The sequence below is a fragment of the Biomphalaria glabrata genome, chromosome 12, assembly GCF_947242115.1.
Source record: "Biomphalaria glabrata chromosome 12, xgBioGlab47.1, whole genome shotgun sequence".
NCBI lineage: Eukaryota > Metazoa > Mollusca > Gastropoda > Planorbidae > Biomphalaria > Biomphalaria glabrata.
The window spans coordinates 16,046,130-16,061,267 of NC_074722.1; the positions used below are offsets into that span (position 1 = coordinate 16,046,130).

Genomic DNA, 15,138 nt, shown 5'->3' on the forward strand with positions numbered 1-15,138 from the left:
TCCAGTGACAGGCCTTTAGATCTAGACTTAGAAAATGGTGCGCACAATTGTCTTGAACATTAATTAGACTCTGAAATGAATGCGGAAATACCCGAAGACATTTAGTCCGTTCCAGATTAATATTTTGTTATTTTCTAGTAGGCCTAAATTTACATTTATTTTTCTTTTTACTTTGACAAATTATAAAGATCAAACTAGAGGTGTCCCAGTGTTGCCAACGAATTAGTAATGGACCTCATTCACCAATCGTAAACAAACAACATTTAGCCACGTGATAATATTGATAAAACAATGGAAAAAACTGTCACCTGACAGCCTGTGTGTATTACGTAATTTGTATAGAAGAGAAAGAGAACCGCGTGGCTAAATGTTGTTTGTTTACGATTGGTGAATGAGATTCATTCTTTCCCCAACGATACACAAATTTCTGGGAAAATCATTTGGACCGTTTTCGAGAATTGCGTCCACCAACCCAGAATTTAGGTTTTATTTAAAGTTTTAACGAAGTTACAAATTGAATAGAGGTAATGTAAAAATGTTCTATAAAGGAATGTATTTACTAAAAGTTATTTTATTTTTGTTTCTAATTTATTAGACAATTCCCAGCGTGAAACGTCTAGCGAAAACAAAAACACGGGGGTTGGGGGGAGTCACGTTTGAAACGTCACGTTTCTATAGAAGTACATAACGACTTCATCTGTAAGGAGGATGATATAAAGACAACAGACACAAAGTTTACATAAGGCCTACATCAATGGCGTAATTAGGAATTGGCCATCATTTGGCGGCCCGGGGGACTTGAACTCTTTGGGGGCCCCTGCATTTTGCGTAATATTTAATATTTAATGTAAAATCACTCATTTGGGGGCTCCCCTGAAGTGGTCCCGGGGGGGATTTTCAAATTCTCCCCCTCCCTCCTCCACCCTAGCTACGCCTCTGGCCTACATGAGATAGTTTAGGGAGAAGCTAAGAACGACAAAACTAAAAATATTATCAAGAAACTAGAAGTCAGCGTTAGGGTTGCCCCACTGTTTGCACTCGGACACGCCTTAGGAGACGTGGTCGTTGTTGACTCCTCAGCGCTACTAATCAGTCTGGATACTAGTCTGGGCAGAAATTCACCCCAGAAGTGTTGATTCTCAGAGGCCAGCTGTTGCTTCATTACAGAAGGGGAGGAAATGTCCAGATATGATTTGTCGATTGTTGAAAAGACTGTCCAGTTCGTGGCTACATTTGTAGTTGTTTGGTTCCAGACTTGGAGGTTGGGATTTCTAAAAACAATAAATTAAAAAGATAATTTTAAAAATTGCTTTAAAAAAATTAACTACATAAGCAATATAAAAACAATGTTCACATTTGAACACAAAGTGTAGCTTTAGATTCAACCAGAATTAAATGTTTACAAACAAGAGAGGACTTAAGAATGTGTAAGTCCTGTACAATTTTCATCTGGAAGCCCCATATATTGGCTTTTATGTCGTTTTATTTTATGTCTTGGCAAAACAAAAATGGCAAGGTTCCATTCAGGTTAGGGCAGCTGTTGCATCAACTTTGTGCTGGGTATCCAGTTGACTACTCCATACTACCCCATACTACCCCATACTACTCCATACTACTCCATACTACTCCATACTATCCCATACAATGTTGCGTTTACACTGGAGTTCTTTGCAGAATCTAGACCTTCCTTACTGACTTCTAGAACTATTTTGTTGGACAAGGTGAGGCAGCTTTAGCTTTGAAATCAGCCACCAGAAGGATCAACGACTCCGCTATCACTTTTAAGATTGATCGTTTTTGATTGAAAGTCGTCAAAGAAATTTGAAACAGAGTATGGTAGTGTCTTGTGGATAACATCAATGACTCAAGATCTAAGCCTCAGAGCATTCTCTTTCTTTTTTTAGTAGTCCTTTATAAGTGTAAGTAGTCACTAGTTAGACCTAGACTTAGTTCTCTTGGCAAGGGATGTAATTATCTTCTTTGAAGGAACGTCTGTATGTATAAGATAAGGGAGCTGTGAAGGTTCTTTTCTGATTTCAATGCTTAATACTAAATGTAACAAACTCCTGAACAATACCGTAACGACACATATAACGACAGAATGAAGATTCAGAATGCCGATTCACGGACATATGTTCATATCATTCATATCAATACATTACAGGCACAGTTCTGCCAAATGAAATATCCAGTAACAATTTGTATATAGCAGCTCAATATCCCATAGACTGAATAATAGCTATACAGAATTATTACAGAAATAATGAGTCTATACTTCAACTCTATAACCTTAAAATCCAACTGTCTTGGACTAGGAACAAAAACCACACTGTTTTACTATGAGCTACATTCCATTCAAAGATACATCTCACAAAGCAAAACAATCCAAAACAAAAACAACCTTGAAGTCAACAACCTGAATTGCCCCCCTTCTCCTCTAAAGTTAACAGGAGTCCCAGGCTGACTCAGTCCTGACAGGAGCTAAGATTGTAAAATTGTATGTTATATGTGAGGAAAATTAATTTAGATCCGTTATTAGTGCTAAAGGTTTTGTCGCTCTATTATATTTTATTTATCTAAAAAATGGGCATCCATGGAAAAATGTACAGCTGGATCAGGGCATTCTTAAAAAACAGAACCATCCAAACCCGATTCGAAGGTGCCATCTCTAGTAAAAAAAAAGTTTGGAAGAAGGACTACCACAAGGTTCAGCCCTTAGCTGCACTCTCTTTCTAATCTTCATGAATGACCTCCCGGACCTCATTTCGGTCAATAAGGCACTTTATGCAGACGACCTTTTAATTTGGACTACAGAGAAATATCCAGTGCTGACTAGATCCAAACTAAATAGAGCCCTCACAACTATCTCCACATATTCAAAATTATGGAAAATGGAAATAAACAAAGAAAAGTCAGTTTATTCAATCTTTAGCCACAGCAACAAAACAGCAAAAAGAAACTACATCCTAAAAATAGACTCACAGCAAATAAATAAAGAAGAAAATCCAACATATCTTGGTGTAAAACTAGACCAAAGACTGTCTCTAAAACACTTTATGGCAGATTTAAAAGAAAAGGCATCACAAAGATTAAACATAATAAAACACCTAGACTCCAATATTGAACCTCTTAAGTTAAGGCGCAACAGAGCAGCATTAGAAGCTATTGAGAGATACAGAAGGTTGGAGGACGATCATCCAAATAAATTACTAACACAGAGAAATAGGAGAAACAACCAAAAAAAGCAAAGGACTCTGATCCAACTTACTGACGAACTAGCCCTAAAACACCACCTACCCAATAACAGAGAAAAAATTACCAGGTTTTCAAACATTACACCCGTACTAAACTATAAACAACCAACCATCAAAACACATTTACTAAATAACACTTTAACAAAAGAATCAAACCCACTGGAGCTCAAAGTAGGCATGGTTGAAACAATTGAAAGCTATCAAAAAACAGCTATCCATATTTATACAGACGGATCGGCTTTCAAAGCCACTATCAATGCTGGTCTTTGTGCCTTCCTGGTCTTCCCTAAAAATAAACACTTTGAGATAAGCGCACCCTGTGGCGATTACTGCTCAAACTTCCCAGCCGAAATTAAGCACTACAGACAGTGGAAAACAAATTATATGAAGGAGTGCAACCACCATCAGATATTGTTGTCTTTACAGACTCCCAATCTACTCTGCAAGCACTTAACAGCAGCACCTCAAACAGCCCAAGAGAGTTGACAACACTCATTGTGATAATCCGTGGATCCCTGGACACATTGGCATCATGGGAAATGAAAAGGCAGATAAGCTATCAAAGGCAGGTTCATCTATGGAACAACCAGATAGACCTGTTAACTACCTCACCCTAAGGTCAATGTTAGTCAACAATCACAAAGAGGAGTGGCTCAACCAATGGGCATCAGGGAACACAGGCAGAGCAATGTACAAAGAAATGACTACGCCTAACAAACTGGACAGTATTAACTTCCTCCCCCGCAAAGAACAATCTACAATCTTCCAACTAAGAACAGGACACACACCACTATTAAATTACCACCTGAACAAAATAAACTCCACACAACTCCCCCTTTGCAGACACTGCGCCCACCCCTTTGAAACCGTAAACCATTTCCTCTTTGAATGCCCCTCCCTAATCCACCTTAGGCAGACCCTACTTCCACTACAGCCCAACATAACCAACACCCTTTACGGCAGTGCTGAACAACTGAAGAAAACAGCACACTTTTTTTCCTTGACACAGTCTGCAAAAGAGCTCACAGCTCAGCAGCAATAAAGCTGGCTAGAAGAAGAAGAAGATCTAACACCCAAACCAGTGACTTAGAAGGGAATCCGTTAAGCCCGGTTTCAAGAAACAGCGATGCTCTTCTATCATAAGACTAGAACTAGAAAGTTGGTTTGACATAACAAAATTTGGATCGAATCAGAATGTACTACTAAAGAAATCGTAATGCATGTAGAACCTTTTAAAAGTAACTATTAGAGGGGGCCTTAGGGGGTGGCTAATGGTGCAACCGTTTTAAGGTTCTCCGAGATAAAGAAAATATATTTTTTTTGTCACTGTAAGCTCATCCTACAAATATTCGAGGCCCCGTTATGACTCTCGCATTGCCAAGACTGTCTCTGGTGACTATGTCTGGACAATCAATGCTCGTAAGTCTTCATTAAAATAATAAATCTCTTTCTTTTAATGGTCACTGTCAGCCTCTGAAAGTCATGGGTCCAGGCGCAATGAGTCCAGTGGCGTAGCTAGAGCTTTGGGGGCCTGGGGTGAATTGACCTCTTAAGGGGCCCCTGCATTTTGACATTCGACACCATGACATGAGATAATGGCGTAATATCTTTATGTAAAAACAAATTTCGGACATTCTTTTGGGGGCCCCCTCCAATGATTATTATTGATTTTTTTTAAAGGGAATAAGAATCACCCAAATTACCCAGAGCAGATGATGTAAAGATCATCTGAGGTCAATGGTAAATAAGAATCACCCAAAGATTTTGTCAAACGCAATGTTTTTGTTGATAGAGTGTTGTATTACACAGCTATTATCAGCAATATAAAAATAACCATAGCCTATATCTTATTGTAAGCGCAATAATTATTACAACTCTTTCTGTGGTGTAACTTGTATAGGCCTAGTAGATCAAAGTGTTCTTATTATTTTCAGTTATAAACTTGTTTTGAGTTTTGCTTATTTGATTAGCCTACATTATGTTTGTTAACAGCATGTAGAAATTAAATTATTATTATTATTATTGAGACGAGCCACCATACACTAACTCTAACAATTTGAAGTGTTGAGACATTGATCATAGATCAGGGAAACCATGAACAAAAAACAAACGTAGATTGAATGCAAAAGTGTATTTTCAAAAAAAATGTGTTTTCATTACATGAAACCAATTCCTTTCGACCAGTCTATTTATTTCTATGTTTATGGAATCACCTTAAAACAAGATGCGAATGACTACTGGTCACGTAAGTATTATTTTTGTTGCTTGTCTTTTGTTTTACAGGGCTTCAACGTAGACCAGTACAAAGGTAGACCTATAAAGACGATCTCAAATGCAAATTCAGGCGGCTTGCTATTGCTGAAAGGTGAAATGTGTAAGTCTAGATTCTGATCTCTATATTACGTACATTGGAAATTCCCATCTATATATCTAGATATTCTGCTATTTACGGTGTACAGAAAATAGGAAGTGTAGATAAGTTTGTTTTTTTTTTAAAGATATTTTTAAGCAGAATTATACACTTAAATTTCTAAGCTCTTGCGCAAATTTAATTTGTTTTGTTTAGATGGCAAGAGTGATTTTTTAATATCTCTTCCTTGACATTTTTCGTTTCTCTTGTTATTTCCAAATTTCTCCCAATATTCTTGTATTTAATTTCTAACAGATTTCTTTGGGGGTTCCTTTTATTGACCCTCATTTCTCCATACCTCTCTCTCTCTCTCTCTTTTTTCTGTTTTATTTTAAGTATATATATTAAACATAAATAATAGCAGCACCAGGGACCAAGTTTTTAAGAGAGAAAAGATAACTTGGTCCCTGGTGATTCTATTATTTATGTTTAATATATGTATGTATCACATTTGTTTCAGCCCCTAGCTTCAACTCTGTTTATTTCAAGTATCTGCTTGAAAACAAACAAGATTACAAAGAGAGTTTGTGTTACACAAACTCAGAGGCGGCCCCCGTCGAAGTCGGATCCCTGTCGGATCTGCATATTCGCAAATAATATTCAAGAGGTGATTTAATTTTGATGTAAAATGTTTTACACGTTTCGGATGTTCCTTCAGAGTTGAAGATAATTACTTCCTAGTCCAAACCTCCCGCAGGACGACGGGGGATGGGAGCGGGCAGGGTTTGAACCCTGGGCCGTCCATAAATCTGAACGACAGTCCAGCGCGCAAACGGCACGACCAGGCAGCCATCAGATGGTCAAAAGTAATAATGTTTCAAAGATTCATTTGCCGTAAATTTAAATTTAAATTTAATAAAAAAAATAGTAGATTAGTTTTAGTTTATTAAAACATTACAATATTGATCAAAACGTTTGGAAATGAAAATCTACACTTTTTTTTTTTCACTTTAAGTTTAGAAATTGAAATTCTACATCTTAATCTAGTCTATTTTAGTCTAAACTAGATCTAGAAATTCTAGATCTAGACTCCAAAATAATTTTAATTAGAATATAAATCCAGATCTAGATATACTGTAATAAAAATCTAGATCTAGTTTTAAAAAAATCTAGATTAGATCTAAATCAAGATATCATTCCTTTTTTAAACTCGAGTCACATAACGAGGCTTAATAAACATTACTATACCGAGTTCTTTTTTCATTTGAAGAATTAATTCCATATAACGTCAGAGGGAAAAAAAAACACTACGTCACACGGCCTAGCTAGACTAAAAATCGCCTTCATCTATAAGAGCCTTTTATCGAGTGTTCATAGACTTTGGTGCACCGAGTGCGTTCTTTAAGCATTTCATTTAAAGAATTCATTCCATATGACGTCAAAGGAAAAAAAACACTACGTCACACGGCCTAGCTAGAATAAAAATCGCCTTCATCATTACGAGCCTTTTATCGAGTGTTCATAGACATTGGTGCACCGAGTGCGTTCTTTTAGCATTTCATTTAAAGAATTCATTCCATATGACGTCAAAGGAAAAAAAAACACTACGTCACAAGGCCTAGCTAGACTAAAAATCACCTTTATCAACACGAGCCATTTCTCGAGTGTTCATAGACATTGGTGCACCGAGTGCGTTCTTTTAGCATTTCATTTAAAGAATTCATTCCATGTGACGTCAAAGGAAAAAAAAACACTACGTCACACGGCTTAGTTAGACTAAAATATGTTTTCATTAATACAAGCAATTTTTTCGAGGGTTAATAGACATTGGTGCACCGAGTGCGTTCTTTTAACATTACATTTAAAGAGTCCATTCATATGACGTCAAAGAAAAAAAATTCCATTTCCTCACAATAGGCTAGTACCGGTACCATAAAAAAAAATGTCTTTATTTACACGAGATATTTAACGAGGGTTCATAGACATTGGTGCACTGAGTTCTAATAGATATTATTTAAAAAGGATCAAAGCCACATTGTTTTTGCGATTTGTCTGTCAGTCGGTCTGTCCGTTATCTTGATATAAAAAAAACAACTAAAAGTTATTAAAAATTGATTAACCTTTATTTTACGTTTCAAAACATCGCAATAATTTTTAGGTATGAACACAATTGAAAAGTTTATATAATAGATTGTTCCGGATGTTTGTATAAATAGTAAAAGAAAAAGAGAATTTCAGATAAATGTAATACCGTTAATTAAATTTTTTGGATGGTCTCGTATAAAAATTAGATGTACTACAGCCACGTGGAGAGATTTTCATACCTTACTTTGGTGTTTGGATTCTGTTTTCCTTAAAAATCGGAACATAATATTAACGATAATTAGATTTTTTAATGTTTTAGGTAGAAAGTTAAATGTACTGTAAGAGAGTAGTGAGTTAAAATATTTTTCATAAAAATCCGTAAAAACATTATTTCGTAAATGAGAAGATTATTTGTTTATTAATTAGAAGAGGGAGTTCAAACAATTATTTCGCGTTAGTAGATTTTTAAATAAATTCGGAAATTTCTGACGACGATTTGTAAGAAACAAAATCCGGAACTTTCTTTATCGATTACAAAAATTCTATGTTATGTTTTACAAGAAAATTAAATGTCTAAAAAGTAATTTTCAGTAATCAATTCTAGTAAATTACTTTTTTTAAAAGCCTTATGCGATTTCAAACAATCATTAGGCATAATTCATGTTTTATAAAACAATATCCGGAACATTTTTACACTTAATGAAATATAAGTCAGTATAGAGATTATGATTTAGCATTAATATTATTGATAATGTGTTTTTGCAACGTTTAAGCATGGAAATTGAATGTAATATAAGTTAGAAGAGCAAACAAACATTTGTTGGCGTTGATTAGTTTTGCACACAAAAATCCGGAACAATCAATTTTAGATACTTAAAACTATTGAGATGTTATGGGAGGAACATTAAAGGGTAAATCAGATTTTCAATAGCTTTTAGAGTTCTAGTTTTTTAAATCTAATCGTGACGGACAGACCGACCAACAGACAAAACGCACAAAAATAAGCTTCTTTTATTCGGATGGGGGCACTAAACAAAAAATAAATAAAATCTGATTTTTAAAAAAAAGTTTAAGGAATTGGTTTAGCACCTGATCATGTTGCGACGTTACGCTACTGCACGAAAATCGCTGCATAAAAAGTCCATTTAAAAAAATGTGCGTGATATTTACATACAAAGTGCATTATTAGCCTTTATAAACAAACAGAAATGTTTTCTTTTAATTTTAGCAGCTAGTTTACCAGAAAAAACGTCTTTAACTATTATTTGTATTTGTTGTAAACATTTTCTGTACATTTTAAAAATATATTTGACTTAGTGATACTGAAAATACACAAAAATTGTCCATCTTTGTTAGCATATTGTAACATTGCCTCCCTTACATTTACGTAATTGTTTTAGAATTGGTGTATTTTTATGAAAAAATCGCTTGCATAATTAATTTTATAAATTAAACGGTTTGCTTTTAGAAAACCAAAAGTAGCCGTTGCACCTAAACTTTTCAAGCCGGATTTAATGATGAAATAATATTTTTCATATCTCTTCTAGTTTTCGAGATCTGAGTGTGACAGACGGACAGACTGACAGACGGACAGACGGACAGACGGACAGACGGACAGACGGACAGACGGACATTTTGCACAAACCTAATAGCGGCTTTTTCCCCTTACGGGGGCCGCTAAAAAGAGAGTTTGTGTTACACAAACTCAGAGGCGGCCCCCGTCGAAGTCGGATCCCTGTCGGATCTGCATATTCGCAAATAATATTCAAGAGGTGATTTAATTTTGATGTAAAATGTTTTACACGTTTCGGATGTTCCTTCAGAGTTGAAGATAATTACTTCCTAGTCCAAACCTCCCGCAGGACGACGGGGGATGGGAGCGGGCAGGGTTTGAACCCTGGGCCGTCCATAAATCTGAACGACAGTCCAGCGCGCAAACGGCACGACCAGGCAGCCATCAGATGGTCAAAAGTAATAATGTTTCAAAGATTCATTTGCCGTAAATTTAAATTTAAATTTAATAAAAAAAATAGTAGATTAGTTTTAGTTTATTAAAACATTACAATATTGATCAAAACGTTTGGAAATGAAAATCTACACTTTTTTTTTTTCACTTTAAGTTTAGAAATTGAAATTCTACATCTTAATCTAGTCTATTTTAGTCTAAACTAGATCTAGAAATTCTAGATCTAGACTCCAAAATAATTTTAATTAGAATATAAATCCAGATCTAGATATACTGTAATAAAAATCTAGATCTAGTTTTAAAAAAATCTAGATTAGATCTAAATCAAGATATCATTCCTTTTTTAAACTCGAGTCACATAACGAGGCTTAATAAACATTACTATACCGAGTTCTTTTTTCATTTGAAGAATTAATTCCATATAACGTCAGAGGGAAAAAAAAACACTACGTCACACGGCCTAGCTAGACTAAAAATCGCCTTCATCTATAAGAGCCTTTTATCGAGTGTTCATAGACTTTGGTGCACCGAGTGCGTTCTTTAAGCATTTCATTTAAAGAATTCATTCCATATGACGTCAAAGGAAAAAAAACACTACGTCACACGGCCTAGCTAGAATAAAAATCGCCTTCATCATTACGAGCCTTTTATCGAGTGTTCATAGACATTGGTGCACCGAGTGCGTTCTTTTAGCATTTCATTTAAAGAATTCATTCCATATGACGTCAAAGGAAAAAAAAACACTACGTCACAAGGCCTAGCTAGACTAAAAATCACCTTTATCAACACGAGCCATTTCTCGAGTGTTCATAGACATTGGTGCACCGAGTGCGTTCTTTTAGCATTTCATTTAAAGAATTCATTCCATGTGACGTCAAAGGAAAAAAAAACACTACGTCACACGGCTTAGTTAGACTAAAATATGTTTTCATTAATACAAGCAATTTTTTCGAGGGTTAATAGACATTGGTGCACCGAGTGCGTTCTTTTAACATTACATTTAAAGAGTCCATTCATATGACGTCAAAGAAAAAAAATTCCATTTCCTCACAATAGGCTAGTACCGGTACCATAAAAAAAAATGTCTTTATTTACACGAGATATTTAACGAGGGTTCATAGACATTGGTGCACTGAGTTCTAATAGATATTATTTAAAAAGGATCAAAGCCACATTGTTTTTGCGATTTGTCTGTCAGTCGGTCTGTCCGTTATCTTGATATAAAAAAAACAACTAAAAGTTATTAAAAATTGATTAACCTTTATTTTACGTTTCAAAACATCGCAATAATTTTTAGGTATGAACACAATTGAAAAGTTTATATAATAGATTGTTCCGGATGTTTGTATAAATAGTAAAAGAAAAAGAGAATTTCAGATAAATGTAATACCGTTAATTAAATTTTTTGGATGGTCTCGTATAAAAATTAGATGTACTACAGCCACGTGGAGAGATTTTCATACCTTACTTTGGTGTTTGGATTCTGTTTTCCTTAAAAATCGGAACATAATATTAACGATAATTAGATTTTTTAATGTTTTAGGTAGAAAGTTAAATGTACTGTAAGAGAGTAGTGAGTTAAAATATTTTTCATAAAAATCCGTAAAAACATTATTTCGTAAATGAGAAGATTATTTGTTTATTAATTAGAAGAGGGAGTTCAAACAATTATTTCGCGTTAGTAGATTTTTAAATAAATTCGGAAATTTCTGACGACGATTTGTAAGAAACAAAATCCGGAACTTTCTTTATCGATTACAAAAATTCTATGTTATGTTTTACAAGAAAATTAAATGTCTAAAAAGTAATTTTCAGTAATCAATTCTAGTAAATTACTTTTTTTAAAAGCCTTATGCGATTTCAAACAATCATTAGGCATAATTCATGTTTTATAAAACAATATCCGGAACATTTTTACACTTAATGAAATATAAGTCAGTATAGAGATTATGATTTAGCATTAATATTATTGATAATGTGTTTTTGCAACGTTTAAGCATGGAAATTGAATGTAATATAAGTTAGAAGAGCAAACAAACATTTGTTGGCGTTGATTAGTTTTGCACACAAAAATCCGGAACAATCAATTTTAGATACTTAAAACTATTGAGATGTTATGGGAGGAACATTAAAGGGTAAATCAGATTTTCAATAGCTTTTAGAGTTCTAGTTTTTTAAATCTAATCGTGACGGACAGACCGACCAACAGACAAAACGCACAAAAATAAGCTTCTTTTATTCGGATGGGGGCACTAAACAAAAAATAAATAAAATCTGATTTTTAAAAAAAAGTTTAAGGAATTGGTTTAGCACCTGATCATGTTGCGACGTTACGCTACTGCACGAAAATCGCTGCATAAAAAGTCCATTTAAAAAAATGTGCGTGATATTTACATACAAAGTGCATTATTAGCCTTTATAAACAAACAGAAATGTTTTCTTTTAATTTTAGCAGCTAGTTTACCAGAAAAAACGTCTTTAACTATTATTTGTATTTGTTGTAAACATTTTCTGTACATTTTAAAAATATATTTGACTTAGTGATACTGAAAATACACAAAAATTGTCCATCTTTGTTAGCATATTGTAACATTGCCTCCCTTACATTTACGTAATTGTTTTAGAATTGGTGTATTTTTATGAAAAAATCGCTTGCATAATTAATTTTATAAATTAAACGGTTTGCTTTTAGAAAACCAAAAGTAGCCGTTGCACCTAAACTTTTCAAGCCGGATTTAATGATGAAATGATATTTTTCATATCTCTTCTAGTTTTCGAGATCTGAGTGTGACAGACGGACAGACGGACAGACGGACAGACGGACAGACGGACAGACGGACATTTTGCACAAACCTAATAGCGGCTTTTTCCCCTTACGGGGGCCGCTAAAAACTCAACCAGATTCTAAAAAAAAGGAAAACAAAACAAAGTGGGGATATTGTTCAAAGTGTGTCCTCAAAATCTCTAATAATCATCAGGTATTTGTTGAAAGTCAATAAAAAATTTTTTTCATCAAGTTCGTAAAGCTGTTTGCAAATATCAAAGTATGAAATTTCCCATTTTATTATTCATTTATTTAAAGTAGCAGGAGTAGAGTTCCTCTTTCAGACCTTTCGATCTATAGAGCAGGTGATGTTAAGATCATCTGTGGCCCGCGATAAACAAGGGTGTTATGTGGCCAGCACAACGACCAAAAGCCTTTACTTTTCCCCAACTAATGTCAGGTACCCATTAGATCTGGGTGGAGGCGCCCAAAGATCCCTAAATTAAAATCCCAGTCTTCACCAGGAATCGAACCCGGGATCTCGGTTGGGAAGCCAAGCGCTTTACGACTCAATCACCGCGCCTACTATTCATTTATTTACATAACTATAAATTTGACTTACCCAGTTTTGACAAAGTTCGACCAATATGTCATCACAGACTTTGAGATGTCATACGAGTTGCTGTCATTGACGTTACCGAAGAGAAAAGGGATATCGTCAGAATGGGAGGTGCCTTTAAACCACGGCAAGTTGCTATTTAAATAATACTTATTTGTGATTGGAAGATTCAATCTGTAGACGTATGTCTTTCCCGTGAAGCTAGAGTTAGCGTCGCGTGCCAAGGAGGATCCCAAGGCAATATTCAAAATAGGAATAGCAAACTCAATGTCTGTGAGCAACTTTATCGTTTGGTAGCCTATAGAGTAAGTATCGGATAACTTTCCCCAATCGACGTATCGATCCAGGACTGCCTGAAGGATCAGATCGTCTATGGTATCGTTGAAAGAGTCGATAAAGAATTCGGTTATGATGTTTGTCAATGTAGACATACTAATTGGCGAGGTAATAGCCTCCTTTAGCATTGTCGTGTTTTTAGCTTCATTCGATCTGATTAAGGCCCTGAGCCTATAAATCACTTCTCCGTCGTCTGCAGTATAGCCCACCAGGAGATCTTTATTGAGGAAACTGTCTGGCAAAACTTTGCTGCTAGATTTCAGAGATGATTGAAATAGATCAAACGTATCCACTGCGACCATGTCCCCGTCAACAGACGGCTCATACACGAGGGACATGGGAAGACTGAGAGGAACAACAGTTTGGGAGAAACTGGAAGCATTAACTTTCATGAGGCACGCCTTGATCTCAAGTCCTCTTCCTTCCCCTGACACATTACAACCCAGCATCTGGGCTAACTGAAGAGATGTGCTGTACAAAGACTTCGTGACGCTTTTAGGCGCTGCAGGGTTGCCGCTCTGTGAAATTATCCTGCTGAATAGTTTGTCGTTCTGGGGATATAACCCTTGCAACAATGCACTGATACCACCTGCCGACTGCCCACTGATAGTTACTCTAGAAGGGTCGCCGCCGAACAACCAGATGTACTTGCTGATCCAGTTCAAAGCTTCACGTTGGTCAAACAGCCCGAGATTTCCCATGATGTTCCCGTCGTCTGTGGAAAGAAAACCCAAGGCGCCGAGCCTGTAGTTGAATGTCACTACCACGATGTCGCCGTAGGCCGACACAACAGACGCGTCGTAGCAGTTTCCGTTCCCTTCGTACCAGCCACCCCCGTGGATAAACACCAGGACAGCCCTCGAGGAGTTGGAAGCATCTGGCAGTGTCGCATTCGCTGTGGAGTTGGTCACATCTGAAACAGTCAGGGTCGGCACCGGGGAGTATATGTTGAGATACAAGCAATCTTCGTCCATGGTGTAGCTTCTCTGACAAGTGTCATTCGTTTTTGGCTGGTGGCAAATGTTCTTAAACTGAGTCGCGTTGTATGTGTTCGTATTGAATACGTAGGGTTCCGGTTTGGCAAATCTTTTTTCTCCTACGGGAGCTACAGCGTACTGTATCCCCCGGAAACTGGCCACCACGTAAGACGTGCCGTTAAACTGGACAGCCTTAGCAGTCCCCCAAAACTCTGTTGGCGAGTCCACACTCACCTTCGTTTTGATAAGTATCTGACCCCCACAAATAACAACCGAAGCCACCAGGAGAAGTCCAGAGTAAACAGGTAACTTCATGTCTCTATAATATATCCGACATCGATCAGAAAGAAAAACTAAATTGAGTAGAGACTATGTCCCCTTGTAGACTGAAATAGAAGTGAATGTTTGCTTATATTTGATTAGTTTCTTTTCAGTGTAAGTTGTCATAAGGTAAACTCTACCCAGCATTCCTTCGATACTCTTCTATTCAGGTCCGTTCACTAACAAAGTCAGTTTCCTTATATATATATAGTTTTGTATATACGTATTTAGTGAAGCATAACAAGGAACTACTTTATTTATAGTCACTTGCTTGGCTAACCTAGCATACCTTTCTACACTGGGAGTGAGTGTGTGTGTGTGTGTGTTGGTTTTAAAGTGGCTGAGGGCATAAAGCTGATCCCATTCATGGTTGATTGAATTTCTTTTCATAGGTTAAACTACTTCATCCATTGTGCTGTTAAAATAGCTTAGATGTAATGGAATTATAAAAAGGTGCAATCTGAGA

General features: G+C 36.0%; 1 protein-coding gene across 1 annotated transcript; it reads right to left on the reverse strand.

Moving 5' to 3' along the window:
- Positions 1-401: 401 nt before the first annotated feature.
- On the reverse strand, positions 402-14,891 carry LOC106054206 (neuroligin-1-like). The gene is made up of 2 exons (XM_056006391.1): positions 13,042-14,891; positions 402-1,271 (listed from the first exon to the last, which is right to left on the reverse strand). The coding sequence occupies exons 1-2, from the start codon at positions 14,664-14,666 to the stop codon at positions 956-958; spliced, it is 1,941 nt and encodes a 646-aa protein (XP_055862366.1). The 5' UTR covers positions 14,667-14,891; the 3' UTR covers positions 402-955.
- Positions 14,892-15,138: the final 247 nt, after the last annotated feature.

What these genes read in the sequence shown, in the direction of transcription:
- LOC106054206 (XM_056006391.1), bottom strand. Translation starts at nt 14,666, where the DNA reads ATGAAGTTACCTGTTTACTCTGGACTTCTCCTGGTGGCTTCGGTTGTT. An exon ending in TCGAACTTTGTCAAAACTGG is followed by an intron (nt 1,272 to 13,041) that starts GTAAGTCAAATT and finishes TATTGTTTTTAG; the next exon opens with AAATCCCAACCTCCAAGTCT.